Consider the following 27,516-nt stretch of genomic DNA (forward strand, 5'->3'; position numbering starts at 1 on the left):
AGTAGGCGGCCGGGGGCGGCGGCCAGGCTCTGTCACCTCAGCCTCGCCTTGCTCGCCGCTGGCTGTCCTAGCGGACTTTACGTAGTCCTCCGTGTCCCAGCCCCTCAGCTGGACCTCCGAGCCAACAGGGGAGAGCACCAGAAACGAAGTTTATCTGCCCCCCCCGCCGCGGTACTGTCTTCCTGCCGCCCTTTGGACGGGCACCTCGGGCAGGCCTTGCACTGCTCTAGGCCTCACTTCCACCCCACAGCACTGGACATCGGAACTTTCTGCATTTAAAACACTGACATTACTTTAAAATTATGAATATTAAAGTGCTTAAGTCTGTTTAAAAAAAGCTTAAAAGCTCTAAAGCTTGTGACAAATGCAAATGCAGTGAAAGCACATTTAAAAGAAGTAACTCTCATACCTGTTGGTTCTTGGCCCCCGTGAATGGTGAGGATGTACAAGGAGCCATGTCTCAAACTCAGCCACGCTGCATGAAAAGCTGTAAAGTGAAGAATGCAAGAACACAAGCTTATTTTAACCTGGACATATGTACAGTGATGTGTTTTAATTATGTGATCTAGTAATGTACATGACTCCTTCCCCTGCCCGTCCTTCTAAGTGTACCCAGGGTAAGGACTGTGTTAAAAAAACCAGATTGCAGTGGGAAAATAAAGTCATAAAATGTGTATTAAGCAATGACATGGCCAAAACCAAGGATATCCCTTACCTCTCAGAATTAATAGGTGTGTACTTACTGTTTAATAGGTATAGGTCTTTTATTACTATTGATTTGACACAAGCCTGAGAAATTGTTGAAACATAACTTTGTTAATACCCTGAAGTATATCTGTGTGTTCCTTTGTAGGAGTTTTAAAAGTTTCACTTAATTCAGCAGAGGTGCTGTCATGCTTATATTTATTTCTTTTAAATCTTTCAAAAACTTAGTGACAAGCATTCTTACTCTTTCAGGCGACTGAATGCAGAATTAGAAGCAAAAACAGAAAAACTGGTACGTCAGGCTGAAGCAGTAATGGTGAGTAGGTTATGCAGACTGTTACATTATTTAGCCTTGATTCACATGCACGCAGGGTCAAGTTTCAAAAGAAATTATTTAGTCCAGGACAACAAAACGTATTTTGGTTTCAAATGCAATCAAAGCTTTAATTTCTTTTTTTTCAAAATTGTAAACTTCTGCTAAAAACACATCAAAAATACATCATCGGGTAGATAGATGTTCACATAGATGTGTAGAGAATTTGTTCAGATATTTAAATAAAACCACAGGAATAAATTGTCTGTGACCTATTGTCTATGACTTTTGAGCGTCTGTAGGTGAGTTTGTTGGAAATATTAAAAAAAAAAGTATTTGAAAAGCAGATACTAATGCAATAACATTAGGAAATAGGATCTACATTGTTCAAGCTCAAAGAAGTACAAAGAATAAGCAACATAAATAGAAAAATATAGAATCATAGAATGTATTGGGTTGAAAGGGACCTTTAAAGATCATCTAGTCCAACCCCCCTGCATTAAGCAGGGGCATTGTTAGTAAGAAGGAAAATTTCTTAAAACAGAAAAAATTCCCGTTTATTGTCAGTATTATATTTTAACATTGGTGTGGCTGTGTACCAGATACAGTCAAGTTTTTACATGGAAATTGAACAAATTTTAAAAAGACAAAGGGGGAGATATGGTTCATACCCAAACCAGTTTGGAGAAGGTGTTCTGCATATTAGATGTAATCGTTGTAAGTGCACTCAAATAAATAAAAGCAAGCTGTGCCAAGGGAGGTTCAGGTTAGAGAGAAGGAGGAAGTTCTTTACTGAGAGGGTCGTCAGAAGCTGGAACAGGGTGCCCAGGGAGGTGGTGGAGTCACCATCCCTGGATGTATTTAAGGAGCGGGTAGACGAGGTACTTAGGGATATGGTTTAGGGGGTAGACAGGAACGGTTGGACATGATGATCTCAGAGGTCTTTTCCAACCGAGCGATTCTGTGATTTAGTCTTCTGGAAAGCTATACTTGTATGCAGTTTTCCTACTGTTGAATGTCCTGTGAAAACATACTCTTTTGAGCTGTGATAAGCTGAGGCTAACTGCTTGGCATTTGAACAGAAGCAGATGAAGCATCCAAAATAGCAGCTAGACTCTTTCCTTTAAAAAACAGCAACAACAAAACCACTTTTTTTTTCCTTTTCTAAATACAGCAGAAGATCAGATATTCTTAGGACACTTAATACACCACATGGCACTGCCAGATTCCACAGATACACATTTAACAACATAAGAAAACCAGTCTAAGCTCAAAAAAAACCCAAAAAACCAAAACACCAAACAAGACAACTGCATCTTGTTCTGCATTGTGCTTTCTGACTAACTTAGCGACATCGAAACTATGAATATTCAGACTGAATTGTTCTCTAAAGTACTGGTTGTATTGCATGAATAAAGATTTATTTTTAAGGCTTATTGCACAGTATGGAAAATAGAAAATTTGTTCTACTTGCTGTGCATTTGCTACTCCTGTATTTCAGAGAAAAACGAGGGAAGGTCATGTTAAGCTGGGCAGAAGTTTTATGGGCAAAAGGCAATTACATGTTGTGGAACAGAAATAAATGTTGGGGGATTGCAATGACAGTTAAATTTTTAGCTGTCTTTTCCTGTGTTTGAGAAGTTCTTTTCCACAACAGACTATAGTTTCCATTCTTTTCCATTGTATACTACAGTAGTTGTGATCTGTGGTTTACAAATAGGTAGTTCATCTCTAATGGATTATATTCCCCTCAAAATTGACTTCTTTTTTTTTTTTTTCAATAAAGAAAAGCCAACAGGAGAGACTCTCAAGACCAGTTTCAGTACAGACTAAGTCACGTGAAGACAACAGTCAGAGGTACGTGCTTTACAACTGCTGCATATAATTCATGGGAAATCTTTCACACTGATCCTGCACACACTGACTTGCACCCTAGTCAGCCTCTTGTTTTATCTGTCTTTGCAGCATACTGGATTGGTGGCATCTAATTTTTTTCCTGTTATTTTAAACGATAATAAGTAAGGGTTGTTCCTTGTTATTCCAAGGAAGTCTTAATCTTGCTAAAATGTTCTATCAAGGATGCTAAGCACTGCTGACATCTGTAAAAAAGCAAGGTAAGGTAACAGGTTTCTTTGCAGTACAAAGCAGTAGACACTCAACAGTAGAAAGTTTTAACCAGTTCAGCTGACAAAGCAAAGAAATAGGCACTGGTTAACACTTAGCTTAGCCTAAATGTTCCTAGGAGAGGAAGTGCTTGATTAAAAAAAAAACAAACCAAAACAAAACCAAACCAAACCAAAACCAAACACAAAACACTTAGACAGAGAGACATTCAGCTGCCACCCTCTGGAACTTGTACATCATTACACTTGTGAGGCCGACATACCTTTGGCCTATGTGAAAATACGTCCAACGGTGGGCTCTGGCATGTACGTTCAAACCCCTTAGCTCTAGAGTGGATACGTAGCCGTATTTACTTAGTTGTTCAAGGGCATTATTATTTACTTCATTGTTCAAGGGTTTATATATTGATAGTACAGGAAATGGGCGAGTTTAGGATAGACTAATAAATAGTTTATCAAAGATGTACTCTGATAGGTTCCTAAATTTACAGTGCCCCTAATCTGAATAACAAAGATACAGGGCCTGATTACAAGTGCATCAAATGTTAAGCAGCAGTTGGGGAACAGTTTTGAAATAGTATAGATGAAAGTCAAATAATTACTTTTGTGCAGATTAAAAGCAAAAACAAGAAGTGAGGGTTTTTTTTATGAGGGTAAAAGGATTCTTCAGAACACAAGAAGGTGTGACAGCGAGGCTGTGATAGAAGCCTGGCTATACCAGTAAAAGTTTGCTACTACAGTTAAAATGATTCCTGAGCTATTTTAAAGCCATATCTGTCAGTTGTAGAGGTGATGGGGGGGGAATAAAATCTACATGTTATCAGTATAATCATGCTTTGCAAACAAATTCTGTATCTTGCTTTAGTTAGATTTATGTTGAAATACCTGTTCTGGTAAACAGTTATGTGAGAGAAGAATTGAAATCCCATGCTGTAGTGAAAAAAGGAGAGAAATGTGTGCGAGGAATTAGGCACACTGGTTATTCATGAGTGAACATTGAGGCCATTCAATTAGATTAGTTCCAAGTATTTAATATTTAATTAAAATTTGTGGTTTTTTTTTAAATGTGCAAGCAGATAGGCCATAAATCTAAAGGAAGCACTTGAGTTCCAGTTCCATTGATTCCTTTAAGAAGAATGAACACTAAAGCAACTGTAAAGAGGGGGAGAAATTGAAGCAAAGAAAGAGGTAGCATCAGGGAAAAGTAAGACAGGTTAAGAGAAAAAAATGAATAAGCAAAGTAAAAAAAAAACCAACATATTTAAGTCACTCTCCAAGTCAGTATATATTTTAAAATCAGTTGTTGTGGAGTTTTTATAGCACAATTTTTTGAGAGAAGCTTGAGTTACATAGAGACAAAGGAGCTCCAGTGACACCACATTGAAATCAGCTTTTGTTTACACTTTCACTCTTCAGAGCATTGCCAGGCTTATGGCGATGGGAACTGTACGCGCATGGGCAGGCATGCTATAGGCTTTCAATAGGATTAGCACACACAAAGGGTTTGCTCATGCACATGCGTCTCGTGTTTACATGCAGAGATGGAAACGTTAAACATTAGCTTCTGTTTCAGTGTTGCCACAATCCTCTAGCTACTTATTTGTATACTTTTTCAGGATTTACCCATTAATTTCACTTACCGAACAACTATAGAATGGTATTATGAGGTTTTAAAAATGGGTTGTCATGTATAGGGAAAAGAAGAGAAAGCATTAAGGCTAAACAAGTTCGAGGAATTTAATGAGCAGTGAGGGTGGGTTTTTTTGTTTGTTTTGCTGTTTGTTTTTAACAAGGCAGCCCTGAGACGACAGATATCGTAAGAACAAATTAGTGTATGGATAGAAAGAACATTGTTTACTCGAGTATAGAGTGTTGTGTTTTGTATTTTTCAGAATAACGTATAACTGCTATTTCTGTGGCAGCAAATCCTTACCTTCTGCGTGCTTCTAACGCTAGCCAATAGGAAGGAGGCATGGGGAAAATAGGGTAAATAGACAAAAACTAATCATCCTATTCTTGAGGTCTGTTGCCAGCCACACACAGATGATTTCTCCAGGTTTTTTGGTTTGGGGTTTTTTTTTTTTTGGATTAATAAAATCTGGAGCTTTGTACAGATAATTCTTGTTGATGAATGGATGTCTGAAATTTTAAGAGGCAAGTTCTAAACATTTGCTCAAATCAGCTGGGCAGAAAAAATTGAGATGAGTTGATGTGCCTAAAATTTAAATTTTATTCAAATTCTTTTATAAGCCAGCATTTTAATTGAAGTAAAAATTTATAAAATTGAAAAAGTAGCCTTTCAGTGCAATAATGCAGATTCACAGAACTCATCCTGAAAGCAAAAAAGTTCTCTATATGACAAGAAACTTGACCTGAATAGTCCATAGCATGCCAAAATGTTCTGCTTGTTTCCAGCAGATTTTTAAAATAATCATTTAACCTGAAGTTCGGTTACTAAGAAGCATGGTCTTGAGCTGAATAAGCAGATAATAGAGCTGCTTTTTTATTCCTGTCTTTTTCATCTGTAAAATGGCTACAATATTTGTAATATGTATTTCAGAGAAAATTCTGTGTTGCTTAATTTATAAATTGCTCCTACCTCATATCCACCTGGTAGTCCCAGACTATTGACTTGACAACAGTCAATCTGAGCATACAATTGCATTCCGTAGGATGTGGAGGATACTGATTTATTTCTTCGTTTTCTTTGTATTAACTCAGGGATCTTACATCAGGTAGGCATAGTATGTACAGAGCTGTTGGTGATCTTTGGTAATGTTTTGTCAGTCTCTGTTGCTGAAGTTGATAACACTCTGCATACTGGCTGAGTACTCCCTGATACAAGGAATCATTGGTCTAATAAACCAGGAGTTGCAGCTATTGCCCGAATTGCAGGAGAAGAGATTAACATTCTGGTACATAAGTAAACTGTTGTATTAGATACCCGTGACTCACCAGGTGATTTAGATAGCAAGTAGGGTGGAGTGGAAATGTTCCCACCCTAGGTATATTGCTTATTTTAGACATACAGAATGCTATTCTCCTGATTCTGATGGAAGGGTTGATTTTATTATTTTGTAAACTGTTTATTTTGTTATACATGTTCAGTGAATTTTTTTATTTATTTTTTTTCTGCAGAGATCCACTCTGTCCTGAAGTTTTATCTCTTGTACGCTCATATGTCAAGGTATCAAAATCAAAACTGCCCTAGTTAATTTATCTTCTAGTATGATTTCCACATATTACTTCTGGTTTTGAGGCTGTGCTACAGTTGGGACACCAAAAGGAAAGCCGAAGTGAGTGGGAAGCCAAAAGGAAGTGATGTTCAAAGCAGTGCCACAGGGACAGCATTACCAGAGTTCCTCAGTGCCACTGGTGGTTAAGTGGACTTACACCACATTTAAGTTTTATGATCTGAGTTTCCTCTTCTGTGAAGCATTGACAGAAGTGTTCAGTGGTTTTGAACATCAAACTAAGAACTCCCAAGTGCAAAGTATTAGAACATAATTATTCCTTTCTCCCACTCCTTCCCCTACCAGTATAGTATTAAAGGCACTGCTGCTGTCTTCTAGATGTAATAATAAACAAGTAATCGAAATAACTGACTAGAGAAAGGGAAAGAAAATGGAAAAATGAGATTAAGATTAGGAATAAATTCACTAGTCCCTAGTTACAGTTACAGTTAATCTTCTAGGAGGCGAGCTAAAACTTCCAAAATCCTGCCTCTGGTTATTTATCAGAATATAGCGGAAAAATACCTAATTTTTGAAGAACATTTAATTGGCCAAAAGTAACAAAAATACTGTTATATATTCCTTCTACAGGGAATTTATAAGATTGAAATAATGGTTTTAAATAGCATGGTTTTGAAGGTATGAGAAGCATTTTTCCAAGAAATGCACTTTGTTGACAGTCCAACAGTTAATATCTTGATCTTAGCTGAGAGCCTTGCTTATGCATGAATTTATTTTGAGTATGTGTGCAAAAACTTCCACAAGCAAATAACTATTGGATGTATTGTGATTTGGATATACAGACATAAGAGTTGCGAAACAAAGGTGAGCGCAAATGAAACTGAAAAATTATGCTGTTGGAAAAGCATATTTTGAAAAGTATCCTTAAGTCTGAATATGTGAAAACCACCAAAAAAACCCAACAAAAAACACTAGAAAAAAGTAATTCTTATCTAAAAAAAAAATAATCACTACTTTCTGATAAAAATTTGTAGCTAGCAAACAAGAAGAAATGTGCTTCTGCGCCCACGGCTCAGGACAGACCGTACTCTGGAAGTAAGGGAAAAAGGACAACTTCAAGGTATGTTTTACACATCTTTTTCTGTTTGTAAAAATATTTAGTTGCTATTTTTGTCTATCAGGTTATTTTTGTTCATATATGCTTCTAGATTTCTATATACCTGTATAAATTATCAAACTTTTGGTCCTCCTCAGTCAGTTGCACGGTGTAAGCGATCTCTGTTTACTTGCACAGGGCTCCAAAACTTACTTACTAGTGAACCTATGTGATTAATATTATAACAATGAAAATGTTGCTTCTTGCTCAAGTGCTCCTCAAGGCTCACAGTTAAACTCTGTTAACTCCTGCAGGGAAAGGATGCCTAATGAGCATACACGTGGGCAATGCATCACCTGAGGCAGCCTGACAGAGCATGCTTAGGTGGTGCAGACTGATTTGTGATCAGACTTGTGATGGGAATCATGAGGCCCACGAGGGTCTCACCTGTTTTTGTGAATCTCGGGCTCACAAGACAAGAGTCAGTAGTAGTACCACAGCTTTCAGGGGTTTCAAGCTGAAAAGTTTCAGCTCTGTAGATAGCAAATTCAAGGTTGTAAAAGCAAGAAATGGAGATTTTGACAAAAGAAAAGCATAGAGAAACATATAAAAATCCTGACACCAAATTAAAACCGCCACAAGATACGGACAAATACCAAAATAGGATGAAAATTGTCTGCAAGGTGGCAGAGCATAGAATTGACACAGGCTGAGGTTCTCTTTCAGGACTTCGGAGTCACCTGTGGAGCCTTTGGACCTCCCTTGGGCAGTTCAGGGGAGACTGTCATGCTGGCACCACATGATGAGATTTAGAAGTGCAGTTGTGCAGATACAGGACCTGCAGGGTGAACCCAAAGTTGTGGGAGAAAGTTAGCAGCTAGAAGGAGTTTGGAGGCTGCATTGGGATGATGAATTTAGGAGCTTCAGGTCCTGTGGGAACTAGTGTCATATTTTATAAAAGAAAGCTGAGGAGATACCCTATGTAGCAGATACGTGGTTTTATTTTATGAAAACTTTGGTGTGCAACTTCAAGGATCAGTGACATTTCCTAGGCCAGGCATAGTGATACAGAAATTGTGGTCGTAAGGTAGGAGTACAGCTAGAGAGAACAGGCTGCTAGAAGGTAACATGTGGGGAGAAGGAAATTAGCAGGAAATAAGGCAGAGGAGAGTAGCTAAAGCCAAGCCAGGAGAACATTCCCCTGTTTCTTTCTTTTTTTCTGATTAGTTATAAAGCTGTTCTATGAGAAGACCATGCCAAAATCTTCTCAGTAGAAAACAGTACTGTTTCTCTGACTCCTATGTTATAATACATAAAATCCTTTAATTATGTGGAATACAGTAAAGGTATCCTACATAAATAAATTACCATCAATGCATCTTTCATACAAATGCAAGCAATGAGGTTGCATTTGGTAAATAACTGTATCCTTAAAAACAGCAAATAGCTGTATTTTTGTAAATTTTTTTTGTATTACAAATTTAAGATGTAGGGCTTGCTTTTCTTTTAGTTCAAAAATAAGAAACCTGAAAGTACGAAGCGCTGATGATGTTGCAGTACTGGAAGATTGCATAGATTTTTCTTTAGAAAAAACAATAAGCAAAATTGAAGAAAAACTACAGAAAGGAGGCTTACCAGATTGTCCAGATGATGACATTATTCCAAGTGCTGGAAGTGAAATTGGAGCAGGTAGGATTCCTCCCATGGTTGAGTACTGTTTTTCTCACTTCCTGACTGCTAGGAATGGGTTCTGCTGTGGGAAAAAGGAAGAATTTCTGTAGGAACTACAGGGAAATTTCTAAAGCCCTTAAGTTAAATGAAAAAGAGAAGTTTCTCTTCTTTATGTAGTCCTAGAGGAAGATCAGGTCACATATGATTAATCATGGGAAAAAGTGAGGTTTTATCTTGATTATCCACCTTTGTAGGAAGATATTTGGATGGTTACATATGTTGAATATGTGGATAACATTTGATTCATTTCACTGGGGAAACAGAAATACATGATGCTAAGCTGCTTGTTTCCAAAATGATGAGCTTCAGTCCTTTGCACAGATTCTGCATTTAAAGGAAAAAGCCCTTCCTCAGATCAATGCTTGGGATCTCAGTAAAGGGCTTAAGTGAAGTAATGTTTTGGCTACAGTGCTTGAATGACAATCCTCCAGATACTTTCCCACTCCAAGTGGGGTGTTTGCCTTTGTCCTAGAAATGGGATAGGAAAGGGGATTGCAGCATTTGCCAGTGAAGGTAAAGGCGTGATGCACATCTGTCTTTTTCTTATGATGCCAAAACAAGCATGAAGTCACTACTGCTGTAGTACAAAATGCCCAAAACCTCTTCTTTTAATCTAAAAGTTTGATGTCAACAAGCATGCCAACACAAAATAGCTTGATTTCTAACCTCATGTAATTCTGTGCAAGTCTTCTGTTAGCAATTCTCCCAAAACAGATCCCAAGATATCTTTTTTATAGCTGTTGTTCCTGAGCTAAAAAGAAATTGCTTTGGACTGCATTGGAAGCTTACACAAAATAAATCCAAGATGACTCAAGAAGAGTTACTAGTGGTGTGTAGTAATCAGGTCTCACGGACCAAGGGCACCTATTTGAGTAGTGGAAATTGTTTCTGTGACATTAATGATGAAACTAAAACACTGTGAATGGATTGTTGCTTTTTAAATGTGATATTAACTATTTAGAACACTGAATGCCTCCTTAATATGCTAAGTAAGTTACTGCAGAGCATGCTAGCAGTGCCAAACTCACAGAACTGTGACGGTTTTCATAAGAAAGTGTAGGAGAGCAGGACAATCCCTTAGTGGGAATTTCCTAGGAGGCGTTTCTTTAGGCTTATGTGTCCGTGCTACACTTTTTAGGCCAATGTGCTAATAAGGTTCCATAGCATTGTCCTTTCCCTAAGCTTCTTGCACTGCTCTTCCTGGACTTAGGTTCCATATATTTGTATTGTGATCACAGGTTATCACAGTGGAGCCATTTTTCTGCCAACACAGTAGTTTGCACATTCTTTTTCTCTCAGGGGCTGTTCTTGTGGGTTATAACTCAACTCTACAGTAACAGCCAACAATAGAAGCACACAGACACACAGCAGGACGAAATGAAGCTCTTATTTTTATCTAATATACCCACACACATATGAACAAAGTACCTGAACGTGCTGTCACACTTCATGTTAATCTTCAGATTATCTGAGAAGTTCAAGACGCCTATTCCTTCTTGTAAGGTCTCTCAGGTGGCCTTTTCTTCTTTACCACTCCCTAAACTGTTGGTTTCTTTATAACCTCAGACCATCCTGTTAAGTGATATCCCTCCCCCTTGTCAGCCTCATCAGGTGATTAACATTGACCAGTTAGGAAGCTAATTTAATTACCTTCACCTTTTGTGAAAATTCAAACTAATTTATAAATTAATAAAATAATTCAAACAATGATTTGTATGTGAAATGATGTCAGTTAAAACTGACACTGAAGTGTTGTTGAAGAATCTCATGGTACTGAGGTGATAGAATGGAGGTTTATATTCAGCATTAAAGAGTACAAAGAAATGCTGATAGAATAAACAATGCCAATTACACCTACTTCTGAGTTGGACTTTGTTCAGTTATTACTAATTAAGACATCTCCAAAAGCATAAACATATTGCTTGTTCACAGGGAAAAAGGCAAACTAGTGGTTAGAAATCCTTCAGAAAGTGACAGAAAATATTGTACTGTCATCATGATGCTGTTAGGCGATTGTTGCTACCCTGTCTTGAGTACGAGATGCAGTTCTGCACACCCCATCTCAATACCAGGATGTGGAACTGGGAAAGAGACGGTAGGAAGCATGAAACAACTTGAGTTTGAATCTTCAAGCTGAAAACAAAACAATATGAAGGATTCTGTAACCAAACAGTAATGGTAAAGGGAAAGCTGCATTTTTGTAATGCAAACACTACTAAATGCCACATTAAACTGGATTTAAGGCAAGCTATACAAAGTGTTTTTCTTTCACATAATGCATAATTAAATTAGCCAACTCATTGCCACAGGGTATTGTTAATGCCAAACTATAATGGTTTATTAAGAAAATAAAAAAACTTGATAGTATAGAAGTACATGAAAGAGTATTAAACTTGATGGCTTCAATATGGTCTCCATCTCAGGATAGCCACCAGAAGCTAGCAAGGATGTCACAGGAGGAAAAAGTCAGGCTGTATCTCATTTTTTTCCTAAATCCCACTTGTTATTGGCCCTGCACATTTTAAAGATGCCAAGTTCAGTCATTAAAAAGAAAAATCAATGCAAAGCTTTACCTAAGAATGAGAAACATGCAACATTCATTTATAAATCTGAGTGTTTATTTGCCTGATTCTCTTTAATAATTATAAACAATGTGTTTATAAAAACTAGAAGATCAAAGTGAGCTCTTGCATCAGTCTTGCTTCTTTTCTACAATGAATTATGAGTATCTGTGGATATTAAATGTAACTTTCTGTGTTCACAGAAGCTCAAATCAGATTTCTTAAGGCAAAGTTACGTGTTACACAGGAAGAGCTCGATAGTGCAGTGAGTGAATGCAGGAAAAAGGTAAGAGCTGAGTTTTCCTAGCTGTAGAAATGGAGTGGGTTCCTCTTTAACAAATACAACAAAATTCCCTCAACCTTTTCTTGTCAAGTATTAAGAACAAAGGTTCTGTTTTTTAAAATCACCTAAGAATTTAAACTCAAGTAGAGTAATTTCTGACTAAGTGTGATCTTGGGCTAAAATCTTGCAAAATATGCTTAATGAAAAAGAATCTGAAGCAGGCAAGAACCACTGGGAATGAAGGCGTGCTCCGTGCTAAGGAGTGCTCCAGCTGTCACTGCTGGGAAGGAGAGCGTTACCAGAGCCTGAGAAGAAGGGTGAGGATACAGTACCAGTCAAGTACAGATTTTAGTGTACACAAAGAAGACAAGGGGTGCTGGGTGATGGGAGGAGAGGGATGTTTAGGGCAACATGAGAAATAAAAAAGCTTAATAAATTTAATCAGGTGTTTTGGATGTCCTTGGAAAGAAGTGTGGAAACAGCTGATCTGTGATCCACTTTAGATGGAATACTGTAATCAAACCAGAAGTTAGGCTTTCTCTGTTCCCAAGATACCTTTGATGCAGAGGACTGTGTTTGAAATTGCACATTTGGGCAGATCAGACTGAAGTTAAAGCGTTGTGAAGCTATACGGATATTTTAGTGTCAGAGTGTTCTACAGGTGAGTTTTGCTGTCTTGCACTATGTTTCCAGGTGATACTGAGATGTCTCTTGAACTGTAAAACCCTGAATACTTTGTGTCTGTGTAGCAGGAGGATCACCTTTTTCATGCATTTGCAATCAAGCAAGGTTTTTGAACTACCTTTTCATTTCACACAATTAGATTATTCTTAGTTGTGGTCTTTTTAACTTTAGAATGCTTTTTTTCCACATACTCCCCAGGCCCAAATGTGATTATGACATTGAGAACATGTGATAAACTACCTATGTGTTTTCCCTCAAGCTTTTAATTTAGAGTTAAGGAGCAGGATGATATTAAATAAGTTTTTTGAGTTAGGTACCTGGAGAAAAATCTTTAGAAGGAATTAGATTTTGCTATTTTACGTATGTACTTCATTTCATTTTTATCAATACAATTCTGCATTTCAGTACTTTTATGCTGTGATCAGAAAGTTGTTACGTTAAAGACATTTTCATTTTCCAGTCAAGTACATTTTTGTCAGTAGCTATTGAACTTCATCGTTTGATGCCAGAAATACTGCAGAATTCAGTTCCAATAGCAGATGACAGAAGACAACCTCGTACCTATTCGTGTCCTGCTCCTGTGGTCCTCTGTATGTAAATGTATCATTTTGGGTATTGGTTTCTCTGGTGTGAAAATACTACATTCAGAAGGTCACAAAAACGTCACATTGGCGAAGCCCTGAGGTAGATTCTGGGTTTTTTTCCAATTCACAGACCAATTATTTTCAGGAAGCAGTAAATCTGTTTTAAATATAAAGAAGTGGGAGTTTCTGAGGTGTGTGCAGTCAGGTGAAACACAGGGTGAAGCACAAACATTTCCCAGCTGAGATGCATATATTCCTAGGGACTGAGAGGACAGGAGAGATGGTTTTCATTGAAACTCCATTTCTCTATGTGCCTTGATTTCTTTTTCTTAAAGAAATGAAGGGCGTATTGCCTATCTCTGCAATAACCAACGTTAGTATTCACTTGCTATGTTTCAAAGGTTATAAAAGAAAAATGCCTTGAAATTATGCTTAATATGGGATGTAATTGCCAGGAGGTCATGAAGCTAATACAGGACTCACTTGATGTTAAAAGAATCTTGAATTTGAATACTTGATGTATCCTAGATCATTAGCTTGCTTTTAAGTTAAAACAGATAATCTCCTAAAACATAATGGGTTGATTTATCAGTAATTATATTCTCTTTTTTCCCAGAATTTTTCCTAATGTGTGCTATTAGCTGTTTTCACAAAATATCTATGTGCCACTGTTACTCATGTTATTCTGTAACATTCTAATAGTTCTCAATATCTTTGAACTATAAAAATGAAATGTTTTACATACTGCTACAAGACAGCTCCAAGTAAAAGACTGCAGGAAATTGAATTAGAAAAGTGTTAGTGTATTTTGAAGTGTTGTCCACCAAATTGGTGCTTTGTTTTCTTAGTTCATCTGAGTTGTTTCCTGTCATAAAATTGTTGTGAAATCCGTCATGAAGGGTCTAAACAATTAAAAAAATAACATAATTAAAAAAAATCTTTATATCTACAATATGTGTATTTTTACTGCCTTTTATTTGCAAAACATTACTATCACATTACCCTACTGCTTCCTTGCAATAATGTAGTTGGGTTTTTTTTGCTAATTCCTGTCGACCAGGATGATGAAAATCAGAATTTAAAATCTCGGCTTAAAGATGTGGAAGAAGAAAACACCAGACTGCAGCGAACAATCAACGTGCAGCGTTCCCAGACTGAGAAGTACAAAATGTTGTCACAAGAAGCAAACAAAAGACGTGAAGGGTTACAACAAGAGGTCACTGCGCTAGAAAAGGTATTGCGGATATTGGGTCTCATTTATCTCATGAAAGGGAAAAAACTGCATCAGATCACCCCCTGTGCCCTAGTTTGACAGATCAGAATCCAGTGGTCCCATTAGCATTTCACCCTCTGATAATAGTTTCAGAAACAGTGTTATTGAATGGTCTAATCACTTTTTTAAAGGAAGAAAGCATGTATTTTGCTAATTGCTTTTCTTCTGCTTCTACAATCACGTATTTCTGTATTTTAAAATTAAATTCTTATGTAAAAGCCCCACAAGAGACAAAAATAATCTTTTCAGAAACTGCTGACAAATTCACAAAGGAATCTTGAAAAATATGCGGAAATTTTGTTTGTCTGGCTTTAATTATCATTGTTAAAAATTACTTCTGGTTGTAAGAGTTTTACTGTAAGCTGTAGACCATGGTGAACATTAAAAAAAGCCCCAACCAACCACCTGCAGCTTACAGTAATATCTTCTTCCTGCAGCCAGAGAAAAGGATGTGTCTTTGTTCTCGAACATGGGCTGTTTGAAAACCAGCCGCTCCGATTTGGATGAGTCAGAATTAACCTGGCTCCTGCTCTAGGCCACACATGCAAAATTGTGTATGTGCCTTGTTGTAGCAGATGGCCTGCACACACAGCTTTGTTTGTTTGGTGCTTAATCTAAGAGCAGCATGTGTTTTTCTTTAATTACTCAGAGCTAGAGAGGGTGACTTCAAAATCATGTATTGCATACAGGATCGTGTAGTACAGGTAATGTAGCCAGGATAGCGTTTCACTTAAAAATCTGGGGAAAACAGAACACAACTCAGCCTAACAAAGTCTCATTGTACTTCCATTAAAACATGCTATGCGTTTGTACAGGCATGCGTTCATCCTAACACTACATAGTTCTGGCAGTTTTAAACTAAAATGTTCTAAGTTTGTGTGGTGTTCTTGTGCAGATACTTGGAGGGTTTAAGTTCTCTTAAATAAGTACTCTGACTGTTGATTCAGGGCAAATATTCAATAGGAGTACATGTACTACTCATTGGCTCACGGTACATGGGGCTATGTCACACTCACCTCAGGCAGCGGCCAAATTCTGATGCTTCCCCACAACTTTTCTTTCCAGCATTCCTCCTTTTTTTTTTTCTTTCCTTTTCTTTCCCCCATCCAGTTGATCTAACAGATGATATCACCTCTCCTGTCTCTTTGCACCACCTGTGTATGAGAACATTCCTTCCTCTCTGTTCTCTCTCACTTGCCAGTTCAGCTCAGCTAGAATGTTGGATCGAGGTCAGGGAAACACCAAACTTGTGCTCTTGTTCCTTTTAAGGCTTTGTGCTGGGATTTTAGAATTTGCCTTGAAGAAGGGCTTGATGTTAAGCAAACATTAGCTCTCAAATGTTTTTGGGGGTGGACAGGTGTTGCTGAGCTTTCTAAAGATAGCAGAGCTGTGTATGCTTGCTACTGGGAGGCAAGAAAGCCTGCGGGGAGGGTTACAGACCTCTGGTATCACACTCCCTACTGATGTTCAAGTGCCTCAGCTGTGCCAGATCAGTGGAGAAAATCCAGAGATTGCAATGGGATGTGGTTTTAATGCATAGTAGGGTTGGGTTTTTTTTCCCCCTCTTAGAGAAACATTATGTGAAGAATAGTATTGAAAAATTGGCAGAAACCTTGCCTACTTATAAAATAAAATACTTGTTTCAGGCATTTTCAAGATGAAAAACTTGGGAGTTGAATATATTTAGCAATATACCCTCACTGGATGACTTGCACAAAAAAATCCTTGATAAGGTGTTATGTATGACAGTAAATGTCAAAAAGCCCTAAAAATATTACTAGAATTCTTTCATTAGATGTTATGATTAGCTGATAGGTAACTTGCATTGCATCCAGACTGGTTTTTTTGTCATTAAATGCTTGAAAGGCTGTATTCCAAAGCTTTTCATAGTAATGCAGAGTAAAATAACAGAGCAGGAAAGACCAAGCTGACCCTATTCACAACTCCATTGTCTTGATACAAGGCAAAGAGGTTTGCGTGCTTGTTTTCTGTGGAAGCACCGGGCTCAGGTCCCAGCAGATGAATTGACATTCCCTGGTGATGCACAGACCCGTGCACCAGGGAGCTCTGCTGCCCTACCTCAGGCTTTTACCCAGCTTCTTTTAATCAATCAGGTGGACAGGTTAGCAACAAAAGAAATATGTTGAAGCAACATCTGTGTTTGTGAGCTCTTGAAAAATGCATAGTCAGCAATAGAATTTGGGAGGATTAGTGAGATGTATCTGACTTGCCTCTTACCTTCATCCCTTTTGGAGAAGATTCAAAGCTTCCCAGAAGTACCTGTTCCGGTCATAACTTTACCATAACATCTTTGGTGCATGCACTTGTCAATTAGTAGGTAATTCTAGGAGAAATTATGTGGAAATTAGAAGTAGCCACCACCAGAGCTGGTATGGAATTGAGAAAATAGAACAAGCACGCAGAAATAAGGCAGTCTGAGAGCAAAAGGTCAACAAGAAGTCCTCTTCCTACCCTGATTTGGTTGGAGATCTTTCTGTGCCCATTACTAAAACTTCAATAGTCTTTTTAAAAAAAGTCTATTTCACAAACGACAAGATGTGCTCTTTCTGCCAGAATTGTTTATTTCTTCTACTTTCTCTTTTCTCTATAGTCCCTGATCTTTAATCTCTTTATTCTGCTCCTCAACGTGGTCTCTTTTTCTTATTTCCCCACTTAGAGCGCTATGAAATACTATCATCAGAGATAAGAGGGAAGTGTTTTGATTGTTCCCATAAACACCTGATGAACTGTTTTCTGCTAGATTAAATAGTTACTACCCTCAGCCATCTTCAGCAGGCTTTAACTTTTTATTGGTAGTTACATTTGGTAATCTCTGGGAAAAGGTGGGGAGCAGCAGCCACCGTTACAAATCAGCCAGAGTGGACATACTGACATTTTTCTCTCCTCTGGCTGAGCATACAAGGTTTTTCAGTCAATCCCATGCTCTGACATGATCAGCTCCATAATAATTCTAAAAGAAGTTTAACACAAATACAAGAAAGATCCTTTTTCAAGACTTCAGAGGAGAAGAGGGTGTTTTAATGGTGGAATCAATGGTCTTTGAGACAGATTCTATCTGCAGGCCAAAAGAAGTCTTCAAGGGTGGGCCTTGCTGCAACTAAGTTGTCTGTATGGGATTAATTAAAGTACAGTTATTTGTAATGTTTGTTTTTAACCTTTGCTTCTTAAATAGGAATTGGAGAATCTAAAGCGTGTACATAAGCAGGCCACAGCCAGTCACAGTGCAACAGAGGTTCGCTTGAACAGGGCCCTGGAAGGAGCAGAAAGGTACAAGGCGGAGCTGAATAAATTGAAGCAAAGGAACAAGGTACAGTGGCTTAGGAAAACAAGTTCCAACCTGCAACCACTCAGTAGTGCTACAGTGAGACAAAAGGCTTAATCAACATAGGATGTGCTGTGTGCCTTACAAACAGGCCCAAATTAACTTGGAGCAAGTCACCGAAGAGCTTGCTAAGTTCTCTCTGATGACACTGCTGCAACCTATGCAGTAGAAAGAAATGTACGGATTAAAGTTAGTCTTTCTGGTTTTCCCCATTTGTGTGAAAATCAGATGTGTTTAGAAAAAAGGGAGATGCACACATACACACCTAGTAGGTACACAGGGAAACCACAGCTGTTACCTTAGAAATTTTCCTTTTTTTAAGTTTTGAAGTGGGAATATTTTGATTAATCACATTTCTTTTCAGAATGTGTGGCTACTGTTGAGCATTTTGTTATGCAGTGTCAAATATCACTGGTTAAAGCACTGCTTTCATAAATAATACCTTTCTCCTTTTAGGATGTAGCTAACCAAGAACTCAGAAGAATTGAAGAATTAAAAACAGAAAACAGGAAACTGCAGAAACAAAAAGCAGAGCTAATTACAGGTTTTAAAAAGCAGTTACAGTTAATTGATATTTTAAAGAAACAAAAGGTAAGGACCAGAGTGCTGTTTTATTTTAGTTAATGATTTCTAGCTAAATGTGTCTGTTGTCAAGTAAGGTAATCATGGAAACTAGAGCCCCACGCCTGGGGAGGTTCAATGCAAGGGAGCAGCAGCCTCACTTCTCTTAGCGCACATTGGTAACGTTTTGCTTTATAGCGAAGGCTGAGCTTCTCTTGGATTGACTTCACTCCTAACCTGGAACCACCACACACTGCTCATGGTGAAGGATTACTGCTGACAAGGGTTAGGACTGAGAGTAGCTGTTTGTTCAAGAGCAGATACTGCTCAGGTAATACTACAACAGCTTCACCCTTTGCTGCTCTGTCAGTAGAATCCATTTCAGCATGTGAGATTTTTTGTGTCCCCCCCCCAGCATATTGCATCCGCAGCAAAAGAGAGTACTTACCCTACGTGTGGATTTACTGGACTCAAGGAAGGGAGTTGATGTCCATTTGTTTTTAATTCCTGGAACATCATGCACAATGTAGGAACATCCGCACGGGCGTTCCCATCCACACTGCACTCGCAGCTTGCCTGATTTTGAAAGTTTGATTCTGCATTCAATTCTACATTCATTTAATATCTCCTCCCACTTCTCTGCCTCAAAGCGTAAAAGGAAGGGCAGGGGCTACTGCCTTCCGGTTTCTTTAGCTACTGAAGCTGAAATTGAGCACAGGGTGGGTAGCAGAATACTGGCTGACAGTTCACGCTGAACAGTGAGTGATAGAACGTTCATAGAAAGGTATTGTAGTGAAAAGTAGATCAGTACTTCAGACAGAATATAGTAAAAATGGATTTAACTATTGTATTTGATAAAGCTGTACTGATGTCCCAAGAAGGAGAGGTGTTTGGAAAGAGAAACCTCAGATGCCGCAGTGGGTAAATACCTTCTACTTCTCAAAATATATTTTCAGCATAGACCCATCAAGTGAGCTTTGATGGTACCTGTGAGTTCACATGAAAGCAAATTAAAGTGAGAGGAGAGTATGCCAAGAGCTGTTGCCCAGATCACACAATTTTCCACCTACTGATGCATTTAGGTCTTACGGCTCCATCACACTTCTCACTTACCAAATACCTGGGACTGCACGTGACCTTTTGTATCACTGTTCGTTCTGAAGCTGCACAACAAATTCAGAGTGCTGTACGATTTTTGAACATGTACCTATGTACAGGTGTATGTATGGGAGGGTGGGGGTGTGTACGTGCCACAGTGGACCATAGATGTATGGTGTGAAACCTGACAACGCAGCTGCTGGTGGTCAACTCCAGGCATTTCTCATCAAGGTGTAGTTCAGTTACTCTTGGTTTTATGCCAACTGTTAATTTTTAATAGTGTTACATTATTTTGTTAAAATTCTCATTTAACATTGAATCACACATATCAGAGGTGCTAGCGTGCTGAATCTTAATGATGCATTTCATCTGTTATAGCTTTCAAGTTAAGCTGGATATTGATCATCTCGGAAGGACGTAAACCAGTTTTCTTACACGTGTTTTTCAGAGGTCACAAGAGTTGTCAGATTTTCAGTAACTTCCACGCCTCATTAAAACTGAGATATTTTTAAAGCAATATAAGGAACTCAGAAAAGCTATTGGTCCTGTTTGACGTTGCAATGTTTAGCGTACGATTTATCACATTATTCCTGCAGTTTAATTTTTGCAGCAAAATATGAACAGCAGCTTCAGTTTGAAGGGGTTAACATCCATCAAAACCACAGTACAAATAACAGGATTCAGTTGTCCCACTTATACAGGATTTTATCTTGGCCATTCACACTATTTCACCTTCTGCTCCTAATTTATCTTTCAGATGCACATTGAAGCTGCTAAGATGCTGTCTTTTACTGAAGAGGAATTCATGAAAACTCTTGAGTGGGGAAATCATTGATTCCATAAAAAACCAACTTGTGTTTGAAGTACAAGTCACGGTACATTATTTTGGCACTGTACACGAATGTTAATAACAACAGTTAATAGCTGTATACTGCAGTTCATTTATTTCGTTGATTTGGCTTGTGTTTAAATTGTTTACCACTTTACAAGCCTGATAGCTTGTGCTGTAATACTGTATGGAATACAAATTTCTACTAACATTTCAGTCATACTGTCCGTTCTGTAGTGAGCAGAGGAACACAGACCGTGCAAGGAATATTCCAGCAAGTGAACTTTGTCATCAGTTCGCTCTGTTTTAGCATTTAAAACTACACCTTATCTGAGGTATTATTCAGTCCAAAGAAATCAAGGTTTAGTCTCAGAAAATTCCTTGCTGCAGCAGAAAGAAATAAACCAGTGATCCATTTGAGAAGAAAATGTCACGTCCTTTTCAAAACACATGGTTGTAAAACTGGCCTTCTCTGTTCTTGTAACACATCTCCCCTCAAAGCTGGTCGGTCTGGCATCAGCTCTTTGACAGAAAAGATCATAACTTGTTTTAGCCATTACATCTTACACCCTGGCTGGCAAAAACATGGATGGGACTTGCCCCTTGCTATCCAGACAGACTCCATCATCTGACCCAGCTGCAGTGTGTAAAACTGCTACTTTGTTTAGGCAAGGTGAAAACACTTTCCCTGGCTGGCAGCTGCTGCTTTGGGATCCAGTCAGGAGGGATGGCTCCATATTCCCAGGTGCTCTATAAGCACGACATCCTTAAAGGTTTCATTGTATATCAATACAATCAAGAGCTACATGAAAGTGTGAGTGTAGATAAGCTGAGTGTATCTTGTGTACATTAATGACCAGGAGCAATAAAAACCTGTGCTGCTTGCATGGACCACTGTCAAACCTCAGCTATTGCGATGGATTCCTCTCTCAGAATAATTAAATAGGAACACAGCACATAAATAGTATTTCATGCACTGAAAGAAAGGTGTAAATGGTGATTCTGACCCCCAAAGGGAAAAATGTCTCTGCTTAGATCCTACTCGTGAAGTACTGTGAACTAACAGTGAAACAAGTCACTCACATCTTGCGAGATGAGACAAACTACGTTTAGACGAGTATTTTAATAGCATAATGCCCGTGCAGGTAAATCTTTGAATTAAAACTAGCAATAATGCATTAGGAGAATCTTGTGGTCCATACTGAAATACACATGGGAATTTACACTGCCTTACGTTCCTGCTGGAGAAAACATTTTTAACATTGCTACATCACTAACTGAGAATAACAGAGAAATCCGTAACAGTTTATTGATTAATTCAAGTACAACAAACACTTGAATAAAGCTGCGCATCAGTTTAGAACTGCAGCCCTAAAATGGAGACTCCTTACGATATTAAAAAGGAGTTCCTCGCTGCGAACAGCAGGTGGAAATTTTCACTAGAAATCAGATGACACCTAGTGGCAAAGTGCGAGATGAGATGGGGGGAATTTCAGCTCTCTTCTGATAATGCATCATTACCTCTTCTCTTCTGATAAGCCAATCTAAATTCCTCTCCAAGCATGTTAATGTCGTCGTCGCCTTTCAGTATTCCCTGCAGTAAGAGGAAACACACACACGTCAGAAGGTAAAACAAAGTAGAGTGGATCTCTGAAATTTTCAGTGGAAGTGAACGTAACGGCTTCTAGCCATGGTGCCACTGTTACCCTGAAAACAAAGAGCCCTGAAAACAAACAGAGGAGTTTCAAATTGGCGTACGTGAGGCTAACCTAGAACCACCCCTTTTGTTTCTTCATACAAATGATGATGAGAACCCCAGAAAGACTCCAACAGGAGTGCTGCACAAAAGACAACCTTTATCTGCTTTCTCTAATTAACAACTTCACTGAAAAGAGGCGCTGGCTGGGGTGGGGCTCTATCCCCACCTTTAGGTGTGTTGAAATGGGCCCATTTTTCACATCAACTGATACTGAACAACTTAATCCAAAACTGTGTTTTGTAGAAGGGAAGCAGGAGAACACAGAAATCCGAGTATCTAATTCGAGATTAATTACAGGGCTAAAATTGCTTATTAACCACAGAACACACACAGAATCACAGAATCACTCGGTTGGAAAAGCCCTCTGAGATCATCACGTCCAACCGCTCCTGTCTACCCCCTAAACCATATCCTTAAGTACCTCGTCTGCCCGCTCTTTAAACACATCCAGGGATGGTGACTCCACCACCTCCCTGGGCAGCCTGGTCCAGCTTCTGACGACCCTCTCAGTAAAGAACTTCCTCCTTATCTCTAACCTGAACCTCCCTTGGCACAGCTTGGTGCCGTTTCCCCTTGTTCTATCCCCCATCACCTGGGAGAAAAGACCAGCACCCACCTCTCTACAACCTCCCTTGCAGCATTTAGGGGGGAAAAAAGTTACAAACAGCATTTATATTGAAGACTTCAGACTTAGGTAGCACTTCTCTATTTCATCTTTTTGAGTGAAGTAACGTGACGTGTGCCCGCACAGTTCAGACACAGCGTTGAAGCAGAGACAAGAGCAAAGCAGAACATGAGTAGTGCTGTATTCAATACTGACTACAATTGCATCAACACCACAGAACTGGTGTGAAATAGCCAAGACTTCCTACACCAGTAAACTCAAACCAGAAAACTATCTCAACATATTGCCATTTGAGTTACTCTTTAATTAAATTACATTAGAAAATAACTCGCTCCAAATTTGACGTATTCATGCACCCAATCAGCACGTTGGTATCTGAATAACAGTTATACTCTGCTGTATTTACAATGTTTTCCACTACTGCAGAAAAGAATTTCTTTAAATAGTTGGATAATTCCCTCTTTGCTATAAATGGATTTTTATGTCCTTAAAGCAGCTCTCTTTTCAACTGGGTACCATCAGGTGATCTTTCCTATTACTGAGTGTAATACAAAATCAGTTGTAGTTTATTCCTGTTACAGTGATTGCTTTCATCTTTCTAACTTTTATAAATACAAGGATGAACAGAGCGTGCTCCGAGATGCTTCTGTGAGCACTGCAGTTGATTGCACTGGTAGAGGCCTTGTTTTCATGGTAACAGCCAGCACTGTAAGAATAAGAAGTTGTTCCCAAAACCCCAACTGGGAAATTTGGTGGAAATGGGGTTTAAGATACAGCAGCCCCCTTTCTAGCTACAAAAGCCCTGCTTTAGAACTTCCATTCCATATCCCAAAAACCAGATGTGCCACACACTGCGGAAGCTTTCAGCAAGTTCTGTCCAAGGCATCTGTGCTGCAGAAGAGCCCAAGGCCCCTCAATACAGAAAGCACTTTCCTGTAATTTCTACCCAACTCGAAACAGAAAATAAAAAGTAAACCAGAAAAAAAAGCAAAAGGTGAGCACAGGAGAGGTGACACCATAAGGACCCCCACTGACTCCAGGAACGTACACAGCTCTGCAACTTCACCTCGAACTGTCCAAGAGAAAACTGATCTACAGGACAAAGACTTAAAGCATTTAAAATACAATTCACTTACACGAGGAAGATAACCCAGTAACTTAGACGCATGCTCTTTCAGGAGTTTCTGCCTCTCTTCTTCAACAACCGCACGGATGTTTTCTTGTCTCCTCTCCTCTAACTGTCTTTCTTCAAGTTCACGCTCCTACAAGAAACAAGTTTTTGTAACTCTTGGTTTCAGCCCTGTGAGCATTTGTTTCCACCAATATCCCCCAGAGTATAAAGAGAAATCTTTTTTTTAGTGCAGTAAACTTTGAACTTCCACTGAGTACCTCCTGCTCACAGGAAATGACTTAGAAAAGGATAGAAAAGTGTATGTAAAAAAACCCCCACAAAGCACTGTTTAAACAATAACTGTTTGGTAACTAGAAAAAAACCTTCAGACAACTGAAGGGCAGGACATGGGGCCAGTCCACTGCGGAAGTGTTTAGTGTCGTCTTAAAAGGGGAAACAGGTGTGCAGACTCATGCTAATGACTAGAAATTGCAGTTCACGTTACACATGTGATTCATACCCTATAAACAGCTCTGAAAACTGCAGTATTGGATTCCATGACTTGTTTCCAGTTTACAGCTTTTCTTCCTCAGGTGATAATCTGAGAGACTTAATCTAATCTAAAATCAAGGCTGGGACCTCCCCTGCTCACACATCAGGGACACTGAACTGGACACCACTTGTGTCGCTGATCCCAAGGCTCCTGAGGAGGTATTTGTGAAGCGTGTTGGGTTTAGAGGAGTCCAAGGACTCTAACCTCCTGATCTACAAAAAGAGTTAGCTCTAAAAAGACTTTGTTCTTGTCAGCAAGCAAAAGGGCCTGCTTGTCCCCAGACATTTCTCTGCAATCCCCTTGTCACCTTTCCATAGTAACAAGTCTTGTCATGAAGAAGTGTTCTCGTATTGAAACTCTGGCTCAAACCAAAGGCAAAAGTGAAAACTTACTTTATCTGCAATAAACTGTTTGCGACGGTCTTCAATAAGCTTTTCCACAGCCCTGTTGTGTTCAAGCTGTTTCATTCTCCGTTTCTGAGCATTCATCTGTTCGATGCGGTCGTCCTCTGCAAGCTTGGCCAACATCTGTTGTCTGAAAGCTTCCTCCTCTTCTTGCATAGCCTGTCGCAGCAGCATCTTTAAAGCAAGCTGCTCTTCATACGATTGCTTTAAGTTCAGGCGTTGCCTTCTTCTCTTTTCAACTTCTGCCTATAAAGGAAATTCAGTAAAACGCTTTATTACTGAACATACTTGGGAAAGTTTTGATCATCACAGAATCACAGCACGTTAGGGATTGGAAGGGACCTCAAAAGCTCATCCAGTCCAATCCCCCTGCCGGAGCAGGAACACCCAGATGAGGTTACACAGGAAGGCGTCCAGGCGGGTTTTGAATGTCTGCAGAGAAGGAGACTCCACAACCTCTCTGGGCAGCCTGGGCCAGTGCTCTGTCACCCTCACTGAGAAGAAGTTTCTTCTCAAATTGAAGTGGAACCTCCTGTGTTCCAGTTTGTGTCCATTACCCCTTGTCCTATCATTGTTTGTCACCGAGAAGAGCCTGGCTCCATCCTCGTGACACTCACCCTTGAAATATTTATAAACATGAATGAGGTCTCCCCTCAGTCTCCTCTTCTCCAAACTAAAGAGACCCAGCTCCCTCAGCCGCTCCTCATAAGGGAGGTTCTCCACTCCCTTAATCATCTTTGTAGCCCTAAAAGCCACCAGCCAACCTACACGATTTATCTTGGAATAAATTCACTGTAGCTGTTACCTTCTAGCAAAAACAACTGGAGGAAACACTCTGTATCTGACAGTGCTCTCCAGTTTGGCAAATGTCTCTAGATTCCTAAAATTAAGTACAAACCAAAAGGAGATTAATTTTTTTCCACTAGTATGAAGTGAACGAGCCATCCTGAACAACTCTGAAAATAGCAGTGTCATGTATCTCAGCCTGTGTTACATTCTGTTTGTTACTCGTAGCAAGGTAAGACACTGTGGACATGCAAATAGCAAGCAGACAATTAACCCACATAACTTAAACCTCAACTTCAACGTTACTAGCACTGTCCTTCACAAGATAAATAAGTACATAATGGGGGGAATATGGGTATTCAAAACCTACAGTTGTCTTCCTGGTTGAAATTAGAACAGAAATACATCAGGGACAGCAAAGGAAAGTCAAAGGACAGAGTTTTCTCTCCAAGAACTAAGTTCATATATGAACTGCCTGTCTAAGAACATTAGGAAATAGTGCTGGAAACAGACACGTTGTGCCAGAACAGAACTGAAAACAAATCAAATTCATTTAATACACCTAAACCCACGTCAGAATTAGATCTTATGCTTTTGACACAGACCAAAATGGGCTCAAGGAATCCCTCAAAAACATCCCAAAGTCACAAATAACACTGCAGACTTAGCAAATCCAAAGCATGAAAAAAACCCCCAACCAACCCAATCCATGAACAACCCCTGCCAGCTCGTGGCCATGGCAGCTACGTGACCTCTGAAGAGCACCCTCAGAGGCAGAAGGAATTGCACGGGGGCTGTTGCTCTGTCACTGCAGTTGTGATGCTTAAAATGTCCAAAGACTGAAGGAGCGCTGCTCTGATACACCACCACCAGACGTGAGGGGACAGAGGAAGACTGTAAAATACTGCTGCCTGCATTCACTTCATTACTTTACCTCTAAATCAGCAACTCAAACCAGTTTAATTTTCTCTTTACATTTTTATATTTGGTCTGTTTAGATAGCTGCAAGTACTCCATAAATTACACGTTTTTCTGCATAATACACTAGTATTTTTATTAAAGTTTCATCCAGACCAGCTCCACTGAATGTTTTGCAGGCAAAGTTGCAATACTCCTCTCCACTTGCATTTTCCCTTAACAGTTTATGCACAGGCACACAAAACTGACATGAACAAACCGGTACCTGACAAGTACCAAAACATCCATCTGTGCATCTGCAGAAGTCCCAGGAAAGTGAAATATTCCCTCTCCCCAGTACATAGGTGCTACTTCAGTGACCTGCCACCACTTACCATCATCTTCTTCCTTTCTGTCTCTGCTTGTTCTTCCAGATACAGCTCTTGGCGGATTTGTTCCAATTCTTCACGCTTCTGTTGTTCTCTTCCCAGATTTTGGGCAACCTAATGCAAGGAGGAAGGATTTCTACATGAAAGACAAGAATGTACAATAATTTCTTTTACAATTTCAATTTTTTCATACCATGCTTTGAAGCCTCTCTTTTTTCTCCTCAGTGTCTCGAACTTTAGCCAGCCAATCTTCTTCTCTTTGTCGCTGCATGTTGACAAACTCCACAATTTTCCTATTTTCTTCTTCGATCTCTTCCTGTTTCTTTCTCTTCCAGATAGCTTGTTCCTTTTTAAATTCTTCAATATACGTCTGAGTTGCTCTCATTTTATCTAACTTCAGTTGTTTTTCCCTGTAGAAGACGGAAAAAAAATGTTCAAATGGTTATTTAACACACTGCAAAGCAACATTAAGCAGACTACTTGCTCATCTTTAACAATATATTCCAGAAACTAAGATTTAAATGAACTCTCCTTGCCCATCCAGCTAGAAAATAGGCATCTAAATTGAAAATAGTTATTAATGAATTTTCCCCAAGAAGGAATCTCGCGTGTAA

At 39.1% G+C, this 27,516-nt stretch overlaps 2 protein-coding genes across 2 annotated transcripts; one reads left to right on the forward strand and one right to left on the reverse strand.

The window, feature by feature from the left end:
* Positions 1–957: 957 nt before the first annotated feature.
* TEX9 (testis expressed 9) lies at positions 958–20,384 on the forward strand (the record flags this gene model as incomplete). Its single annotated transcript, XM_010182397.1, has 10 exons — positions 958–1,021; positions 2,805–2,875; positions 6,280–6,328; positions 7,370–7,455; positions 8,942–9,120; positions 11,927–12,009; positions 14,335–14,508; positions 17,741–17,875; positions 18,347–18,481; positions 20,307–20,384. Coding segments are annotated over 10 exons (1,054 nt in total), but the record flags the coding sequence as incomplete, so codon positions are not given.
* A 1,486-nt stretch (positions 20,385–21,870) lies between these two features.
* Positions 21,871–27,312, reverse strand: MNS1 (meiosis-specific nuclear structural 1; the record flags this gene model as incomplete). Its single annotated transcript, XM_010182398.1, has 5 exons — positions 21,871–21,972; positions 23,899–24,024; positions 24,819–25,076; positions 26,909–27,016; positions 27,096–27,312. Coding segments are annotated over 5 exons (811 nt in total), but the record flags the coding sequence as incomplete, so codon positions are not given.
* Positions 27,313–27,516: the final 204 nt, after the last annotated feature.

The sequence above is a fragment of the Mesitornis unicolor genome, unplaced genomic scaffold, assembly GCF_000695765.1.
Source record: "Mesitornis unicolor isolate BGI_N332 unplaced genomic scaffold, ASM69576v1 scaffold18774, whole genome shotgun sequence".
In the NCBI taxonomy this organism is placed as follows: domain Eukaryota; kingdom Metazoa; phylum Chordata; class Aves; order Mesitornithiformes; family Mesitornithidae; genus Mesitornis; species Mesitornis unicolor.